Genomic DNA, 18,070 nt, shown 5'->3' with positions numbered 1-18,070 from the left:
GGGGAAAACCTCACCAGCTGGCAAAGTAGCTGCCTTGCACCAGTAAAAACTGAAGTTTGACTTTTTAAATTTACTTTTTTATTGATTGGCCAAGCACCACATTACAGCTGCACATAAAGAAGGAGAAACAGAAAAAAAAATTTTTTTCTTCCTTTTTTTTTTAAACTAGGGATTTCTTCTCTGCTGTTTGAACGATGCACGCATAAGAGCAGTCAGCACTGAGAGTTGTAACACTTTAATTAAAATAATGGTTGTGGGTTTGCAGGGATCGTGTGTTATATTAAATTGTCACAGAAAAGGCAAAGAGTTTGCAGACTGCTAGAAATTTCAGACCAGAATTAAGAGATCTGGAAGGAGAGAAAAGCAATGAGGCTAAACAAGTTATGGAAGATGGCAAAGGGGATGGAGGGAGGAAAAAATGAATTGGCATAAATGAACTGAGTGTCAGAGTGACAGTTCAGTTTTAAGACATAATTGTCACCACTGTACAGACACTCAGCGCAAAAGCGTGATATCGGGAAGACTGAAAACAGCCATTCTCTTAATGAGTAAAAACCTGTAAGAACACCAAACAGAATCAAAGATCAGACAGAAGAGAGTTCATGGTTTCATTGCTGGTTTCTCCACCATCTTTATTTCATGAGATGTCCTACAATTACTGCAATTTCATGGCGTGCCAGGTTGTTCTGGAGGACTGGAGTAGTTGTTGCAGATGAATTGTTTTAATTGTTTTAACCTTGTTGGAATTGTGAGGGTGAAATGTTAGGAGTTCACATTTAGTTTACTTTACTTCAGTTCAAACTTTTGGACAACTCTTTCCTTTGCCAGCATCAAAGGAGGCTTATATATAAATAAGCGGAGGAAGTTATAGGGGAATGGAGACGTAACAGAAGCCTTTTATTTGCTTTCGTTGCAGAAGTGTGTGTTCTGCCATGGAAAGGTTGCTAGTCAGAACCGCGGCGCCTGCATCCAGTGCACGTATGAGAACTGTGCAACGTCTTTCCACGTCACCTGTGCCCAAATCGCTGGAGTAGTCATGACACCCGCTGACTGGCCCTACGTGGTGTCTGTCACCTGCCACAGGCATAAAAAGGTCACTCCAAAGGTAAGTGCAACACCAGGAAAATTGGTCAGTTATTAAAGCTGCAGATTTTAAAAAAGGTTTTGTAAAATTACTGTCAAGTCATATATTGAAATATTTTTCTGTTAATCATTCTTCAGGAATAGCTGTTTGATTTAAAAAGGAAAAAAAACAGTATATCTTTTTGTGTTTTTCTATAAACTGAATATAACAAGTGTTAGTTTTTGTTTTTTGCTTAAAAAATGTGTCGTGGAATTTTTTTGTTTTGGGGGGTAAAAAGAAATCACACTGATGACGTGTAGAAGCTCAAAAACGTTCAAAGCACATGTATCAAATATGATATTATTGGCTTTTGAGGGTTAATGAGTGTAAGGGCCACACTGACTAACATGTTGCACCATGTGGCACAGTGGGGTTTTAAATGCACTGTCTGTATTTCTAAAGCACTGTTGGCATGTGTATTTCTGGAAATTCTTTGTTCAAAGGGCAAAATATATACGGGGACGTTTGCTGCCCTTTATTGCATCGATATTTAATGCTAAAAAAAAAGAAGCATGTCTTATTTTTTTGTGCTTGGTATTGAAATATGTTTAGAAAACAGTGTAATGATTGTGAAACTAACCCCAGGTGTGAGCGCTGTTTGGGTATTGCACGTCATTATACCCCGTTTCATAAATCTGACCCTAAGTGGTTTAAAGTGACACACGAGGAGAAAAAGTCATAAAGACGACGCTCTAATTATAAGAGCTCCATAATGACAGACGAATAGGCCTCTGTTTGTAGAAATGTTCTCATGAAAAAGTTATATATGAACTTGACTCGGAGTGATTTTAACAAACACTTCGGTTTTACACTAAATACACTTTAAGCAAAAGGTTTCACTTTTTGGAATAATGACAATAATTCATCCTGCTGAATGAAGCCACATATTTCCAATTAAACCCCCCCCTTTTTCTTTCTTTTCTTAAGCCTCGACCAACACCCAAAGGCCCACAAGAGCCAACCCTTGGGCAAAGGGTGATAGGTCGCAACGCCGACTCCTGGTATTACCACTGCACTGTCATTGGCATGGCCAGACAGACGTTCTACGAGGTCAACTTCGACGACGGCTCATACTGTGACAACTTGTACCCGGAAAACATAATAGTGAGTTCTCTCAGAGTCAAGGCAGACACCTACATGCGTGCAATCGACACGGGTTAAAAATACTCTCCTTTTTAAATAGCTGAAAGAAATATCCTAGCAACTGTTACATGCTTTTGTAACTTGAGAATCTGAACAAATGAAAACGTAATGACTGAATGTAAACTCGCATAACCTTTAATGAGTCAGTGCTGTAAGTTATGAACAAACATGACTTTTAATAACGTGAAATCTGCTGAGAAACTTGATCAAATTTAACTTAAATCAATTGTGTGTAACCTACCAGAACAAGCTGTTTGAATTGCAGAGAAATGAAAAAGTCAACCCACATTTAATAACACCAACCAGATGAAAATGTTAGCCTCAGACTTTATTAACTAAATTCTTGTTTGTAAAATGTAACATGAAGATGTTTTGAGCACTTTTTTTTTTCTTCTTTCGCTCATCCTTCTCGCTTCTTCAGAGTCACGACTGCCTGCGCAGTGGCCCTCCTGAAGTGGGAGAGCTTGTTGTGGTCGGCACACACGAAGGCAAAATCCTCAACGCTTCCTTTGTCAAACCACATATCCACAAACTCTACCAGGTAAGAGAAACACAACACGAGCCCTCACATCTGCTAGAGTTTGGAGCGTGTGTGGCTGTAGTTTGCATCATTCATAGATAAACTTGTGATGTTGTTTCTTAATAACTGAGTGCACAATTTCTGAGATGCTGCTATTCAAACACCTGCATTTAATCTCCTCTGTGTGTGTGTACATGTTTAGACATTTATGAGGACAGAAAATTGGCATGCTACTATAATTGCAAGGACCAGCAGTCACTCATGCACAGTGCCGGTCCCCATGAGTTTGAAGGCATTTTTGACACTCAAAATGTGGTTTAAGTGTCAGGGTTATGGTTAGGATTAGGCATTCATTTTTTATGGTTAGGGTACATGGCTAGGGGAAAGCATTATGTCAATGAGATGCCCTCACTAAGATATGAAAACGTGTGTGTGTGTGTGTAAATAAATGTATGTGTAAATGTATAAACCTTTCCAAGTCAAACCAGACCGTAAAAATCATCTCTAAATAAAGCTTTAAAGCTTGGCTGCAGCGCAAAAAAAAATAGAAATCGACTGTTAGGTGAGGACTGTGAGCATGGGCATCGTTTTCCATATTTTATCTGATGCTCTTCAGCAGCATGACTCAAAAGTGAGTGAACCTGTGAACTTTAGGATGTTCTGTGTAATTGCTTTGCCACCCTCTGCTTTGGCTCTCGACTCTTGGAGATTCAGTGTGCAAGAAGCCAGACGGCACTTCTAGATTATGGTGGAGCGTTTTGATTCAGGCATTAAAACATAAAAGTGGAGAGATCTGAAATTACTGCTACTTTAAGGGAAATTTGTAGGGCAAAGCTGCAGAGCGCTTACAAAGTGGAAAATGTCGGATCGAAGACGATTGTTGGGACAAGAGCGAGCGCATCCTGAAATGTAACACATGGGAAAGTGAGGTTGTTTGATTTGAGCCATGATGCTGATTTTGGGAGTGCATCCATGAGAGCTCATCTGAGTGACTTGCAAATAAACAGTGTTTATGGGGAATGCATCCAGTCGCTTCACTTTCTGAGTTTAAGGACCTCTTAAATGGCTGATCTAGGGTGGTTTATATTTACTGCAGATGTTTGCATCAGACATGTTTACAGGGTTATAACATCTGTTAATACACCACCACAGACATCACATCATTTATCGCCACTTTTCCAAATCCCTCTTGACAGAATCATTCAGTTTTGTATCTTTCCACGCTCTTTTCACGTCTCCATGTTAACCCGCTGGCTGCAGCACCGAGAGCTCTCTCAGAGATGAGAGTACAGCTGTGATTAGCTAAAATCACGCCTCCACTTGATCACAGAGTGGGTGCCACAACCCTGACCTTGCTGCGCCTCCCCCTCGCTCCATATAAATATATATAATTTTTAAAAAATCTACATTTACATTTAAAGTGGTTAACTGAAGCTCTTATCCAGTCAGTGAGCAGCTTTAGGGGTCAGAGTCACGGTCAAGGACATTTTGACTGAAGCACATGGTTGTTGATGGAAACATTTGTTATGCCTGAGATCCAACCGGTGACTGTCTGGGTGCAAGTTTTGAATTTTCAGTGTGCTTTATCAGTGATTTGTCGTTTTTTTACCTCCTGGTTTAGCCTCTAATAATTTGATAGATTTTATTCATTTTTTAAAATCTGCCTGTGTGTCCTCTGCACTTACAGGTACAAATATTGAAAGGGTGGGTTGGTTAATCCATTGTGGGTGTTATCTGTCCAGGTTGAGTTTCAGGACCAGAGTCAGTTGTTGGTCAAGCACTCGGAGATCTTTCAGCTGAACCAGGAATTACCCAAAAGGGTCAGAGCTCGCCTGGTGAGTGTTTTACTCAAACTTTAAAATAAAACTAAATTAGCTGTAGATGAAACGACTGGTACTTGAAAAGTGATTTCTGTGTTCCCCATCTAAGTCTGTACCGGTCTGTTCTCAGGCTTTACCTGGAACACAGGAAGAGGTTCCCTCAGTGGATGAAGCCCAAGCAGCCAAACGGCGCCGCCTGCCCGCGGCTTTGCCTCCTCCAGGCCCCACCCCTGCCAATATCCCCATGGAGACAACCAACGCAACCCCTTGCCCTCAAACTAAAGCTCCTGTAACAAAGCCAGCACCAGAAAATCACAGTATTGGTACACAGCCAACCTCACAACCTCTGTCCCAGCTCCCAATGACCCAGCAGGATGCTCCTGCCCCAGCTAGCGGTATTCAAATGGACGCTGAGACCCCAATGGACACCGGCGTCGCCCTCACCGATCCTTTAACAGGGTCACCTCTCACATTGGATCCCCTCTTGAGTTCAGAGTCTGTCCCTTTTCAGTCCACCTTAAACTCTAATCCCCTGCTGTCTGCCCCGTCCCCGCCTTCCCTTCCGGCTCAGCACATGTCCGACAGCTACACGCCCAGCAGCGGCTACGTCTCCTATATGAAGACACTCCTCCATTCTCATTTTCCTCAGGAAGATGGCCCCGAACCCTTGTATTAAAACTCCACTATATTATTACTCAGCCGGTGGAGGCTGAGCCAATAGGAAGTAAGCTAATGGTGTTGGATTTTACTGAGTGCTGTATTAATGGACAACTTATATCCTCCACTGGCTCTGAGAGCTCAGAGTAGGAGCAGGAAAAGACACGGACATACGAGCACTCTTTTAATGCATGTTACTTTTCTATTTTTGAGTTGATGTGTCTGCAGTGGTGCTTTAGCCTGCTCTGAAGCAGCAGCTAAAGAGGACAAGGCTTTTTTTAACATTATTATGATTATTATAATGTTGGGTATTTTTGTTTTCTGTTTAAATACAGATTTCCTTTTTGTTCTCAGTCAGCTGCTGTGCTTTATTTTCCTCCATAATGGGATAAGTCTCTGGGTGGCATCAACCTCCATACCTCGTTGAATTAAATCAATAACAGCACACTCCCATTTTCTTTCTACAGGAAGCTAATTATTACGAGGGCCTCTCAGCTTTGGGGCCCCCGGTGGACTTTAAACTCTCACTTCTTTTTAAAAAAAAATAATGAAAAAAAATCAAATAACCAGCAACAAGATATCTATTTTTCAATCCAGCCACTTGGCTTTGAAACTGTGTGGCGGAACAAAAGTATCATATTATCCATCTGCAGGATCTTTTCACGAGGGTGTTTTCTTGTTGGATCACACGAGGTAAATGGAGAAATGGGGTTTAAAACACAAAAAACACACAAAAAAAAGAAGTGTATTGTAGCGGGAACTCAGTATTTAAATGTCTTAGTCAAATATTGAAAGAATTATTTGTAATAGAACAAACATGTTGAATGCAAACACTAGTAGACTTGTCTGCAGGATGCATTAAAATTTTGTGAAGATGTGTCACAGTAGTTAACAGATGTGAACTTTATGTATTGACGTCATTTGGCGGCTCCTCTTTTTACACCAAAACGTTCTCAGGGTTCCTACATGTGGGAAATAAATGATGTTTCAACATCCAAGTCTTCACGTTAAGAGCATACCCGATACACCTGCTTATTGTTATCTTCACATTTGCTCCCGTTAAAGGTTCGTCTACTATACAGAGTGAGATCTGTTTACTGTCACACTATCGCCTTTCGGCACACCAACTAGGCAGAGGAGTTCAGTCAGTTTTAAAGAAGGAAGGTTTGAAAAAAAGCATGTTATGTAGGAACCCTAAAATCAGGAAATATTCTACCCTTCTTGGTTTAAACTGTGTATGTATATATACAAATTAATATGGTAAAATGTTATCTGTTTTTCTATTACTGTACTGTACCTTTTCTGTGTTCATTTGCTGAACTGCATTCACGAACTTGGCCGATCTCAAAGATTAATACCTTTTAATTTTGGCAGGTTTATGTCAGCATATTACATGAGTTTGTACTGATAACTACGTGTGTTTTCTTTTGTTTGTTTTTGTTACTGTTTGTGCAACAGAGGTGCTACATCTATAAAACTACTGATGAACTGACCCCCCTCCCTCCACAACACTGTCACCTTGTATATACCACAGGCCTTGTATTGTGAATCATATTTGTAAATGGCACGCTTTCCTTTTTCCCTTTTTCTTGTCACACGAAACAGATGTTTCTGTATCCAAATTAACTCCATGAAGAAAATTTGAATTCCTTGGGATTAAAGTTGGTTGTGAGTCGCCAGCTCTTTGTGATTTGTGCATTTGTAGAGAATTAAAAAGTATATTGTGGGTTAGACCAACTATTAAGATTAAACTGACAAGCTGCTAACACCTTCCAGTTATCAATTGTACTGTTTAAATACTGGGGGGGTCAATGTATATGCAAATATATTCACTGGTCACTTTATTAGTTACACTTGTAAATGCAAATATTTAATGAGCCAGTAAGTTCAAACTGAGCATCAGAATGTGGCAGAAATGTGATTTAAGTGATTTTGAACATGGCATCTTTGTTGGAGTATTTCAGAAAGTGCTGATCTGCTGGGATTTTCACACACAGGGTTTACAGACAAAGAGAAAATGTCCAGTGAACGGCTGATGTCTGGGTGAAAATGACTCGGACGACAGACTATTGGAAAAAACAGAGTTTGATGTAAACAACATGAAAGCATGGAGTATTGTTGCTGGCCATGTCCGTCCCTTTATGACCACACTATACCCATCTTCTGATATCGGCTTCTAGCAGGATAACAAAGCTCACAAAGTCATCTCAGGTTTCTTGACATGACAATGAGTTCAGTGTACTCAAATGGCCTCCACGGTCACCAGATCTCAATAGGGCACATTCGGGACGTGGTGAAACGGGAAGGTTGACATCATGGATGTGCAGCTGGCAAGGAGCAACTGTATGATGCTGTCATGTATTTAAGTGCTAAATCTCTGAGGAATGTCTGCCTGTTAAGTCTGTGGCACAAAGAATGAAAGCGTTGAAAGATGAGTCCAACCCAGGACTAGGAGGGTGTACCTAATAAAACGTCCAGTGAGTGCAGTTATTAGTCGTTTTATATAATATTGGCCCTCCATGCAAATATATATTTCATTGAGTATATTTATATTAGGGGGAAGTCCAAATTGACAGTAGTGCAGAGTAATAAGAATACCTCTATTATAACTCTTGTATGAGAAATGAGAAGCCTGATGGCTGTGGGTGAGAATGATTTTCAGTATCTCTGTTTTACAAGTTTAATGTACAAAAAAATGGCACTCAGAAAGGGAACCAAGCATAACAAGCAAATACAATTAATTAAACATACAAGATCCAGATACTTGAAGTAAACCAATAAAGACAAAAACAAGCGAGCTCAGTGCTTGGTAATGTCGCGTATTGCACTGCTGAGAGAGATATATTTAATTTTCTGGAAACTTAAGTCTCGGACAGATTAGGATGTGAGCAATTTAAATAATTTATGTTGCTTCACTTCACTTTCACCCCCAGTTATACAACAAGCTCCAATATTTGCAATGCTGACTACAATGGCCTAATACAAGCTAAGATATGAAGGTACTGGCTTCTTCGGATTAATCTGCATCACTGTGCAGATCCAGTAATATTTTTTTGCCATATTACACCAACTGTCAGCGCCTCCAACATTTACCAATTCACTAGCTGGGACCACATCCTCATTTTAGGCTTGACAGCATTTCTAGTAGGTTGTGGCATATGGCTTGAACATGAATTGAGGCTCCAGTTTGAGGAAGGCCTCAGAGATGACTGACGGCGGCACCCGGGCCGTGAAGATCCCCAAAGGCTTCCCCTCCAGTAATAAGTGTACGTGTTGCAAAAATAGAACTTGTAGGCAGGCTTGCAATGATAAGTGACCTGTGAACTCGATGAGTATTCAGGGGTTTCACTGAGTGGAGTGGATGCGTTGGCAAGAAATGGCTGAAGAGGAAATCGGAAGAAATTACAGATGGCAAAAGACCTTGATAGAGGAATGAGGGGAACCTCAGTCAGGTAGTGACGTAGCTTGACTGTGAACAAAAGCTCTGGTGGTGAAGCATGCTGGGATTTTTGAGGCTCGAGATAATGGCACGATGGCTCATAAAGGCTTAAGTGTGAGTTTGTCTCGAAGTAGAAGCTGGAGAGGCGGCTGCCTGGCTGGGTAAGATAACGATAACTACTGTGTAGATTTCAGAAACAAACAAAGGTTTCTTTGGAAGCAAACATCAATTTGGAAGAACGAATAGAAGGGAACCACCTTCCACTATGATAACCCCCAAAATCAGCAGGGTGTAGAACTTCAGGCCATCGAGCGGGATGGCTGAACCTCATAGAAGATGATGCCATTTGGGATGGCGAGGAGATGTTGCCAGAACCTCATTTCAGCTTGGAAGAGCTGTACTGAAGGAGAGAGTTTAGGTGATGGTAGCGAGAGCATGTGAGAAGTGAAGGTACGCCTTGGGGAATTATGCACACGGCAGAGTTCAGATGTCCTAAAAGGAGGCACAGCTGTTATTTGTGTGCGAGAGCAAAAAAGAGAGAAACCTGTAACTGGAAAATGTTGATGGTTTGTGGAGGCATGCTGGACATATTCTTAAAGAAAGAATATCTTCGGAGACTCTGCTCGAGCTGTTTGTTTTGCTTCTGGTCCAGTTGTTGCTGACACCGATGGTCTTGTTGCTCCCAGTGACAAAGATATGTGTGAATATCCTGGTTGGACATTGCTAAGTGCATTTGTTCTGGGTGAGCTGGGTCGTGTGTGTTCTGAACCAGCTGATTGTGTTATACTGGCCGCATTAATGATTGACTCTGTTCCTGAACCAGTCCCTCCAAAGACTCTGTTTAGCTGCCCAGAGCCTGCTTTGTCTTAAATTAAGTCTTGTACCAATGTGCAGGCAACTTTGAGGGACTGTTACTCTCTCTTGGACTGCTAAAGACTGTTGTGCCCCCGTGCCTGCACCTGTAAAGACTGTTTCTTCTCCTGTAATAATCCCTGAGCCTGCTCCGTCTGTTCCAGCTCTCAGGATGACGTAGACCCACGTGGTCTTTCCCTGCACCTGTTCCTGTTAAGCAGGTGAGGGTGGCGAGGGTCCAGCTGCTCCCTGCCTCTGACCTAGCAATCTCTTTCTGTGTGGTTTAACATGGCGTGTCAGACTATTTCTTGGCTAGGAAACCAGTTCAGAGATCTCGTCTTCACTAGTTCTGCTAAGAGCTGCAGTGTCATATGTGTTGGAGACATCTGGTGCAGTGGTATAATTTGTCCTACACAGCTTTCAGCAAAAAGTGAGTTTTGCCAAACTGTAAGAGCGTTGAGATCGAGGCGTATTTGTAAGCTCAACACTGTCCCCTCTTATGAGTTCGCTCTGGTGTTTCAGCAGGGGATTACTTTGTGCAAACTTTGACTGTAAAGAGAAAAAAAGCTGATGCAAGATGTGACAGAGCATCAGTAAACGTATGAAACAGGATGAGAGGGAGAAATATAAACAGTCTGGTAAAAAGTTCATTAATTGAAAAGGGTAATTTCTCAACGTCCAGTATCTCATGTAAGTAGAGAAATGAAACCCTTAAATGAACAAAGCTTTTTGCACAGATTTGCACAAATGTTATCTCGGAAGTTTGTAATTATTTAATGTAAATTAGAATTTTACAATTATTTATTCCAGCCTTCAGAGAGTCCTCATTTAACATGACTGGAAGCCAACTAATGAAATACACAGTGTAGACTGTAAGACTACAGGCTGAGATAGTGCCAGATTTGGCATGGCATTGGCCTTACAGCTGTGCGTTCCCCCCCTTACAACCTCAAGAAACCCAAGTTTTTTCTGTTGATTCAATCAGTAATGGTGAAAATTAATTAAAGCCATTGGGGTTGCCCCAGCTCTGTGGTCTCCTTAATCCACGACCTTCTGCCACCTCCTCAGATGAGGAGATTTTAAAAGTTCCAATAATTGGCAGTGCAAACAGCAGCGCTGTTTATTCCTCACTGCAGCGGCTTGCTGGCAGGAATCCTAGCTCCTCACATTAAGCACACAGCAGGGAAACATGTTTTTGCCGCTTCCTCGCTGGGTTATTTTTAGATGGTATTTGTAATTAGCAGGAATAAACATCCAGACCAGCTGAATCTACCTCTGAATAAGAATTTTGCTATTTCCCCCTTCCTTTCTTTTCTCTTCTTTTTTATAAAGAAGAATATATTACTCTGTCAGGGAGCCTGAGTCATGGATAAGGCGCACTAGCTTTGTGCTTTCTTGTATTTTGGTGTGGCTGTTCATGTCTCCCTGCAGGCAGTTTTCCACCAGAAGGATGCATGCGATGGTTTGCATGTAGCAGTGTTCAATATTGAGACTTATATCCGTTTTTTTGCAACATCAACACGTGAAGGTCAAAAGGTAAGTCAGGTAATCCTGTTTAACACGAGCTGTCCCATGCAGCTATGCAAAAAAATGGTGAGCAAGATAGAAAAAAAACAAAAACAAGCTAAGACTCGGAGTAGAGAGGCCTCTGCACAAAGTGTCCTTTAATGTCATGGGCGCAAGCAGCCACTTATCAAGGAGGCTGAATGAGGCGTACACATGCTCTCAAATCCACCTTGAGGTATTCAAAATTTGTGCTTTCTTTGTGAACAGATTAGCCTTAGAAGCACTCTCAGCTTGTTATGGGTTAGGTGCTAAATCTTTCCATTCATTTTACCTGCAGATCTTTAAATCTGTTTCCAAGAGACAGAACATTTTTTTTCAATCGATTAGTGAATGAGCAAAACGAAGTGGCAGGTGGTATCCTGAAAATTTAGTAAACTGCTTCTCGTCAGTGTGTAATTTCCAAATCCATCACAGCAGAAGTGCAGAGCGGGGCTCTTACTTGTTGATTGTGCAGACCTGAAAGTTTTTTTTCTTCTCACATTGACGTCAGCATAGCTTTTGTAAAAGAAAATGACATCACGCCACAAGGATAAAAATACCCCTATGACACAACGGGATCAGCACAACCTGTTTTTAAAACACTGTTGGTGCACTAACAAGATTCCCTTTGACTCTTCAGTGTTAAAAGCTTCTGAATTTCAAAGAAGCACAAATGGTGAGAGGATAGAAGTGGGGAGAGGGAGAAGGTCACCGAAAAACAAGAAATCTGTGACTCATGGACAAATCGTTAATGTGGGCACAAGCTCTTTCTTGCACACACACACAGACAGACATGCAAACTTGCTTTACCCCTGCTCGCTGTGCGAATGCCAAGTCTGCATTGCCCTCGCTGGATCAGGGTGGCCATTAACATTCTGAAGTGCCTGCCGTGTCTTTGCAGAGGAACTGGGGATGTGCCAGCTTGGCAATTACTTTAACAACTCTAGAGTTTGATTTCTTTATTCAGTTGAACCCAGCCAGGGGTAAAACTGAGGAGAACAAAAAAAGAGGAAGAGGACTCTAAAGGACAAAAGTTTATGCCGACCCATCTGTAGTTTAGCACAAAACTTTTGGTCTTTTAACGTCGTCTAATGCTGTAACTACAAGGGTCTCGGGGACAATATGTATTGTTGAGGTGGAAAAGCCACACGTCCCTGAAAAGCTGTTTCAGTGTCCTTGAGGATGACATCGAAACCTCTAACCTGCTCAGTGACTATCAGACAGCTGAATGGCTTACATGGAAATTAAAATCTGTGAATGCACTGGGATCTAATTGCAGGTGGAAGTGGAAATTATGTTGACAAGCTGGTTGATATGACAGGCTCCATTATAGCCTTAAGCTTTTATTACATCTCTGTCTAGTAAATCACATCACTGAAGCAGTATTACCATAATGACTTAGTGGAGCTCAATCTGTCAGCTCTGCCCCTTGTTTAAGGGGATATGACTGAATTATTGCAGGTGAGGTATATTTATGCACTCCTCCAGTCGCCAGAGACTTTACAGTAGCATAACTGTTACTAACCCTAACCCTAACCCTGTCTTGTAAACATCAAAAACTACACATCCTTCCTGCCTGGCAAGAAAGCGCTGTTTTAAAACAATCGGCTGAATTTAAAGGGTTAATTTCCTTGCTGTTCATGTTTAAGCATCTTTAATGCTCCACTGTTATTGACACAGTAGGTTTGCATGCTGTGCTTCATTTATCAACAAGGAATAGCAGGAAAGCATTAACGTGTTTCAGCCTTGTAGAGAGTGATCATCAAGGCGGCTGCGCTCATGAAAGGATGGAGCAAGATTTACTATTGCTTCAGATTACAGCTCAAGACTTACAGCGTAATTACTCCAGAGATATGGTGTAATATTTTGCACTAATGGCTTAGAAGTACAACACATACTGTTACACATACAGATGGGCCAGCGGCTATTTAGCAGAGAGCCCAACTGGTGAAACTGCATCCCCCGTGCTCCTCCCCATCCCACTCTGAAACCAGTGGAAAAGACCTCATAATGGTTTGTGAACACAGTGGCAAGTAAAATAGGTCTTTGGTAGGAGTTGGGGTGTTTAAAAGAGACAAAACCCAGCCAGATATTGAATCAGTGTAGTTACACCATGCTATCTTGCACACATTGTGCCGTAATTTTTTATGGTGACATTTAACAGGACTGAATGAGTTGGCGCAGGAATCTCTGATCACAGTGACATGCTTTTGTTCGGTTATTGTGCAAGGTATAACAGCTTTGCAGTTGTGTTTGAAGGGTTTTTGTTGTTGTTGTTGTTTTTTAATAGTTGAAGCCGATTCTCTAATTGTGACCACAGGAGTTAAAAAGTGATAATTTTTGGAGGGTGGACGCCTTTGACTCTGTAAATCTGGGATTGGAAACTACACTTAGGAGTTCACCAGAAGTCTGAGCTCCTAAGTGTAGTTCTTCAGGTCAAGTATGATTGGCCAAAGTTGAGGGGACTGTCTCCATATTTGGGTCAATTACTTAACCTGAAGCACATTAACAATAACAGAGAGATGATTGCCTCCTTTTAATTTAACATGGCATGCACTAGGGCTGGGCGATATGGCCTAAAATTCATATTGCGATATAATTTGAAGCATGTGTGGTATCGATATATATCGCGATATATTCTTTTCTTCTGTATAACGTATTTTCCACACTATAAGGCACACTTAAAATCCTTTAATTTACTCAAAAATCGAGAGTGTGCCTTATGTATGTATTCTGGTTGTGCTTACTGACCTCGAATCGATTTGGGCGTGCAGAAATCTGTTAAAAAAATGTTTTAGTACAACTTTGGTACGCCGCACTGCTTGATGGATTGTCATAGCATTACGGCTGCCGTAGTGAGGAGCTTCGCGGAGTACTCTGGGTCCAAAACTTCAGGTCCCAAAGTCAAACGTTACAAACGGTCTAAATTTTTTTCATCTTTAATTAAATCATCAGCGTTGCTGCTTTATTCGGTGTAACAATTAAGTTTTACATCCATGCATCCATGAAAACAGAATTTATTAAATTTAACGGAGTTAGAAGTTAACAGGAAGTTAGCTCGCTAGTTTACACCTAAACATTTTATACCATGTTCTGACTGAGATTTTTGAAACTAATTAAAACGTACAGCTCTGCTACCACTTCCAACATAAATGAAGACAGAAAACTAAACAGCAGTGGCGTTTGCAGGGTTACTTAAGTTGGACTACCTGGTATATAATGTTGTGCTACGTAATTGCTAGCAACACAGCTATGTTAGCATAACATTAGCACAGTGAAGCTGGAGGATGAACGACAACTTTTTTTCCACTCGATAAAAGTTAACGTGAGGGATTCTGGTGGTCAGGGACAAATGCAATCGCATAGCAGGATGCTATAAACGGGGAAAACTTCAGTCAGGAGAACAACTGAGATTATTCATCCACAATACGGGGTTAGTTATTAATATACTGCAACAACATGGGAATAGAGCAGCTGCGAGAGAATTCAACATTAATGAATCAATGTTACGGAAGTGGAGGAAGCGCAGTTTTTGGCTCTCCCCATATTTCAAAAGTGCTTCATCTCTTTGCTATGACTGTCTCCTGGCATAATTTGCAGATGATAATGGTTTTAGCCGCTGCCATGCTTTCGACCAAAACAGGCGCAGCTTGATGACATCATCAATATGCGCTATGGCGATAGAGCGATATAGTCAAAATCTCTATCGTTGGCCAAATTTTTATCGTTTCTATCGCCCACCCCTAGCATGCACATATGTTACAGGTAAATGACAGTCCTGATGCGGCACTCTTCTGTACAGTGTAGAAATGAAACAGCCAGTTGCATTAATGCATTCAGTTTTCTATAAGTCATCTTATATTTTATATATATATTTTTTGACATATGCCAAACCACAAAATGGGAATAGTCACAAATGTTGTGGCTTACACAGAAGTGATAGTGGAGATATATGCAGATTCTGCATTTTTTTATTTAGTTGTTGAAATGAATGTTGCTCATGCAATGAAAGACAAGTGAAGTGAAGACAGGTTAGTAAGTCAAGACTAAGCAAATTAAATATTTCTAAATAAACAAAGCCAGACTGAATTATAAATGACAATAAAATCTCTGCCAGATCTGTCAAACAGATGTATTGTGTTATAAAGATTTAACAGTATGAAAGATTACCAGTGTGTTAGAGCAGGTCCTCTGGTGTTTGTCCTGTAAGTGGTGCACGGGGTAGTCAGGATCAGTGACCTCCTCTCCATTACAGCTTCAAGTTTGCAGGTGTTTACAGAGCCAGTCTTCCTTTATTCAGTCTGTCAGAGCATCACCAGCTCTGATGCTGCTTCCTCCAGCAGACCAGCAATGCACACGAGGCTCGCTGTAGCTGAGCAACAGAAAAGTTTTGTGCACATGTTAAAAGATCTTAGCTTTCTTCACTTTGTGCATACATCCTCTGTGTTGGTCCATTAGTTCACAGCTTGTACTCTTCCACCAAGACAACATCCCGTCCTGGGATAGCCACGCGCCCTGCAGTTGCCCTTGTTCTTCTGAAGTCAATCACCACCTCACTGGTCTTATTCACATACAAACCTCTTCACAAAAACATCCACTACATCCATTGCACTTCTCCTCCTGGACATCACCCACACTTCCAGCTACTGTACAAGTACTGTACAGAGTATTGCTGTTACTTTCTATTATTTATATTATCATATTTCTGTTAAATCAGCACCTAAGGAAACAACACTCTTTACCACCTTTCTTTTTTTTAAGGAGAAATAGGGATCCATCACTCCACATTAAAATCATTGCCACTGCTCAGTGAACCTTTTAGGCACCATGTAAATGACTCAACACCTAAAGTGCTTTACTTTGGTTTTTCCGTTAATTTATTTCTCATCTGTGCATATCCATGTAGGTGCCATAATGTATAAAGTATACATTTCATTAAAATCCAAAGTGCCACAATTTTTTTTTTTATTTGATAAATGATCGTGGGGGTCTTGTTTGTCTCTGCCCTCTACAACATAAACCAACATCAGTTTACTGTATAATGGCACTTCAAACACACTTTCAAAAGTGTTGAAGATTTATGTATCACAGTGCAGGACTCAGGGTTTAATAGGTTTGACTTGAAAGAGAGTAAGAGAAATGGAGACCACCAATAGAAACACGCCAGGGTTCAAATAGTGTTCACACAGGAAAGGGTTGTCCAACAATATCACTACTTCACTGCCTTTAACGGGCACATTAAAGTCAATGTTTTTAAAGTTGTGTAGTTTACTAAAATAAACAAAAAAAGAAGTGATGTCTGCAAAATATTTGTCTGTTTGTAACTGGTACACAGAGAAGGGACCATTGTCACGTTCTGGTGTGTGGTGAATGGAAAGAGAGGACTCAAATGCCAGACTGCTGAGAAAGTGCATGGGGTTTGTTGACTGAACTGATCATAAATGACTGAATGACGGGAAAAACACACAAGAAGTTGTCAACGACTGACAGAAACTGACGGCTTAAGTAGACTAGATAATAAGGATTGGAAACAGGTGAGAACACAGCTGGAATTAATCCAACTAGTGGAACAGTGGAAGTAAAACTATACATAATGCATACAGACCAAAGGTTCACAATAAAACAGGAACCATACAAGGGAAAATAAACAGTGACTGTATCTACTCTGGTCAAAAAATCCACGCTTCGTACTGATGCCCACAATTCCCTTTTATTCCTCGCACAAACATGGAGCACCATGAAAACTAGAAGAAAGTAAAATAATATCAATAGTAGATATGACATCCATCTCAGACACATTTCTTTTAACAAAGTGCACAAATGTCTAGTGATGTGTTGGTCGTGAACGAAACGGCTCCTAGAGCCGACTCTTTGAAGTGAACGATGCTAGCCGGCTCCTTATTGAGAGCTATGTTTTGTTTTGTTTTGTCTTTCTCTCTCTCTCTCGCACTTTTTTTCCGCTTCACTCAGCACGTGAGCCTTGTACTTGCGCTGAGCAGAGGGGGGAGGGGCGGTAGTTACACTTGCAGTAGCACAGGAACAGAGCGGGAGTAAAAGAGAGAGAAAAGAGAGCCAGGGACAACAACAAGAAACAACATCATCACATTAGAAAGGTATAGTAATCATCCACAACTATTCTCAGTTGGAGACGATAAAGGATTCAGAAAGTTTATTCATGCAAAGAATCCTATTTATGCAATTCCAAGCAGGAAAACACTCTCCCAAAAAACCATCCCACGCGTATATGACAGAGAATGTGCATCTTCTTTTTGTTTTGCATATTTTAATTTGTATTTTATTGTGTTGTGGTTTGCAGTGTTTTGTGTTGTTTCACTTTAAATTGGTTTAAAAGGAAAAAGCTGAAAATTGAAATAGTTAAAAGTTGAAATGTAAATGGTTGGTTTTAAAATTTATTTATTACATTTTATGTGGAGTAAATAAATAAAAGTATATTTATGGTGGCCCCTAGAGACAAAGCACGTACAAACTCCAAAACGCATTCTTTGTGTTTATTCTGCATTTACTTCATTATATTGCATAAATTCCAGTTACAAGCTTAAATGTAAGGTGGAAAAAACGTAATTGCAACCAGGCTATTGATCAAGTAATTGCGATTAATTACCAAAAAATTGTGAGATTAATTAGTTAATTTTTTAATTTATTGACAGCACTAATATATATGTGTATATATATATATATATATATATATATATATATATATATATGTGTACACTAGGGGTGCAACGGTACTCGTATCGATATTGAACCGTTCGATACAGTGCTTTCGGTTCGGTACGCATATGTATCAAACAATACAACATTTTTAATTTATTTTATCAACTTTTCTTCTGACGATGCTATCTGTGTTGAGAGCTCAGTGGATCTGCATTTGACTACTCCGCCTAGGCTGCACTGTCGAGCGTAGATCCACAGAGCGCAGCGCAAGCTAGCAAGACAGAAGCTAAGCTCGT

General features: G+C 40.6%; 1 protein-coding gene across 1 annotated transcript in view; it reads left to right on the top strand.

The window, feature by feature from the left end:
• kdm4b (lysine (K)-specific demethylase 4B) overlaps positions 1-17,598 on the top strand; it is a 52,527-nt gene extending 34,929 nt beyond the window's left edge. The window contains exons 18-22 of the mRNA XM_085132617.1: positions 917-1,105; positions 2,051-2,227; positions 2,688-2,807; positions 4,529-4,621; positions 4,737-17,598. Of these exons, the coding sequence (XP_084988743.1) occupies positions 917-1,105; positions 2,051-2,227; positions 2,688-2,807; positions 4,529-4,621; positions 4,737-5,282 (1,125 nt within the window). The 3' untranslated portion in view covers positions 5,283-17,598. The remainder of the gene's footprint in view (positions 1-916; positions 1,106-2,050; positions 2,228-2,687; positions 2,808-4,528; positions 4,622-4,736) is intronic.
• Positions 17,599-18,070: the final 472 nt, after the last annotated feature.

Source organism: Neolamprologus multifasciatus, chromosome 15 (genome assembly GCF_963576455.1).
Source record: "Neolamprologus multifasciatus chromosome 15, fNeoMul1.2, whole genome shotgun sequence".
NCBI classification, from domain to species: Eukaryota; Metazoa; Chordata; class Actinopteri; order Cichliformes; family Cichlidae; genus Neolamprologus; species Neolamprologus multifasciatus.
The sequence above is the reverse complement of the archived record's forward strand: the minus strand, read 5'-3'. Positions and strand labels throughout refer to the sequence as shown.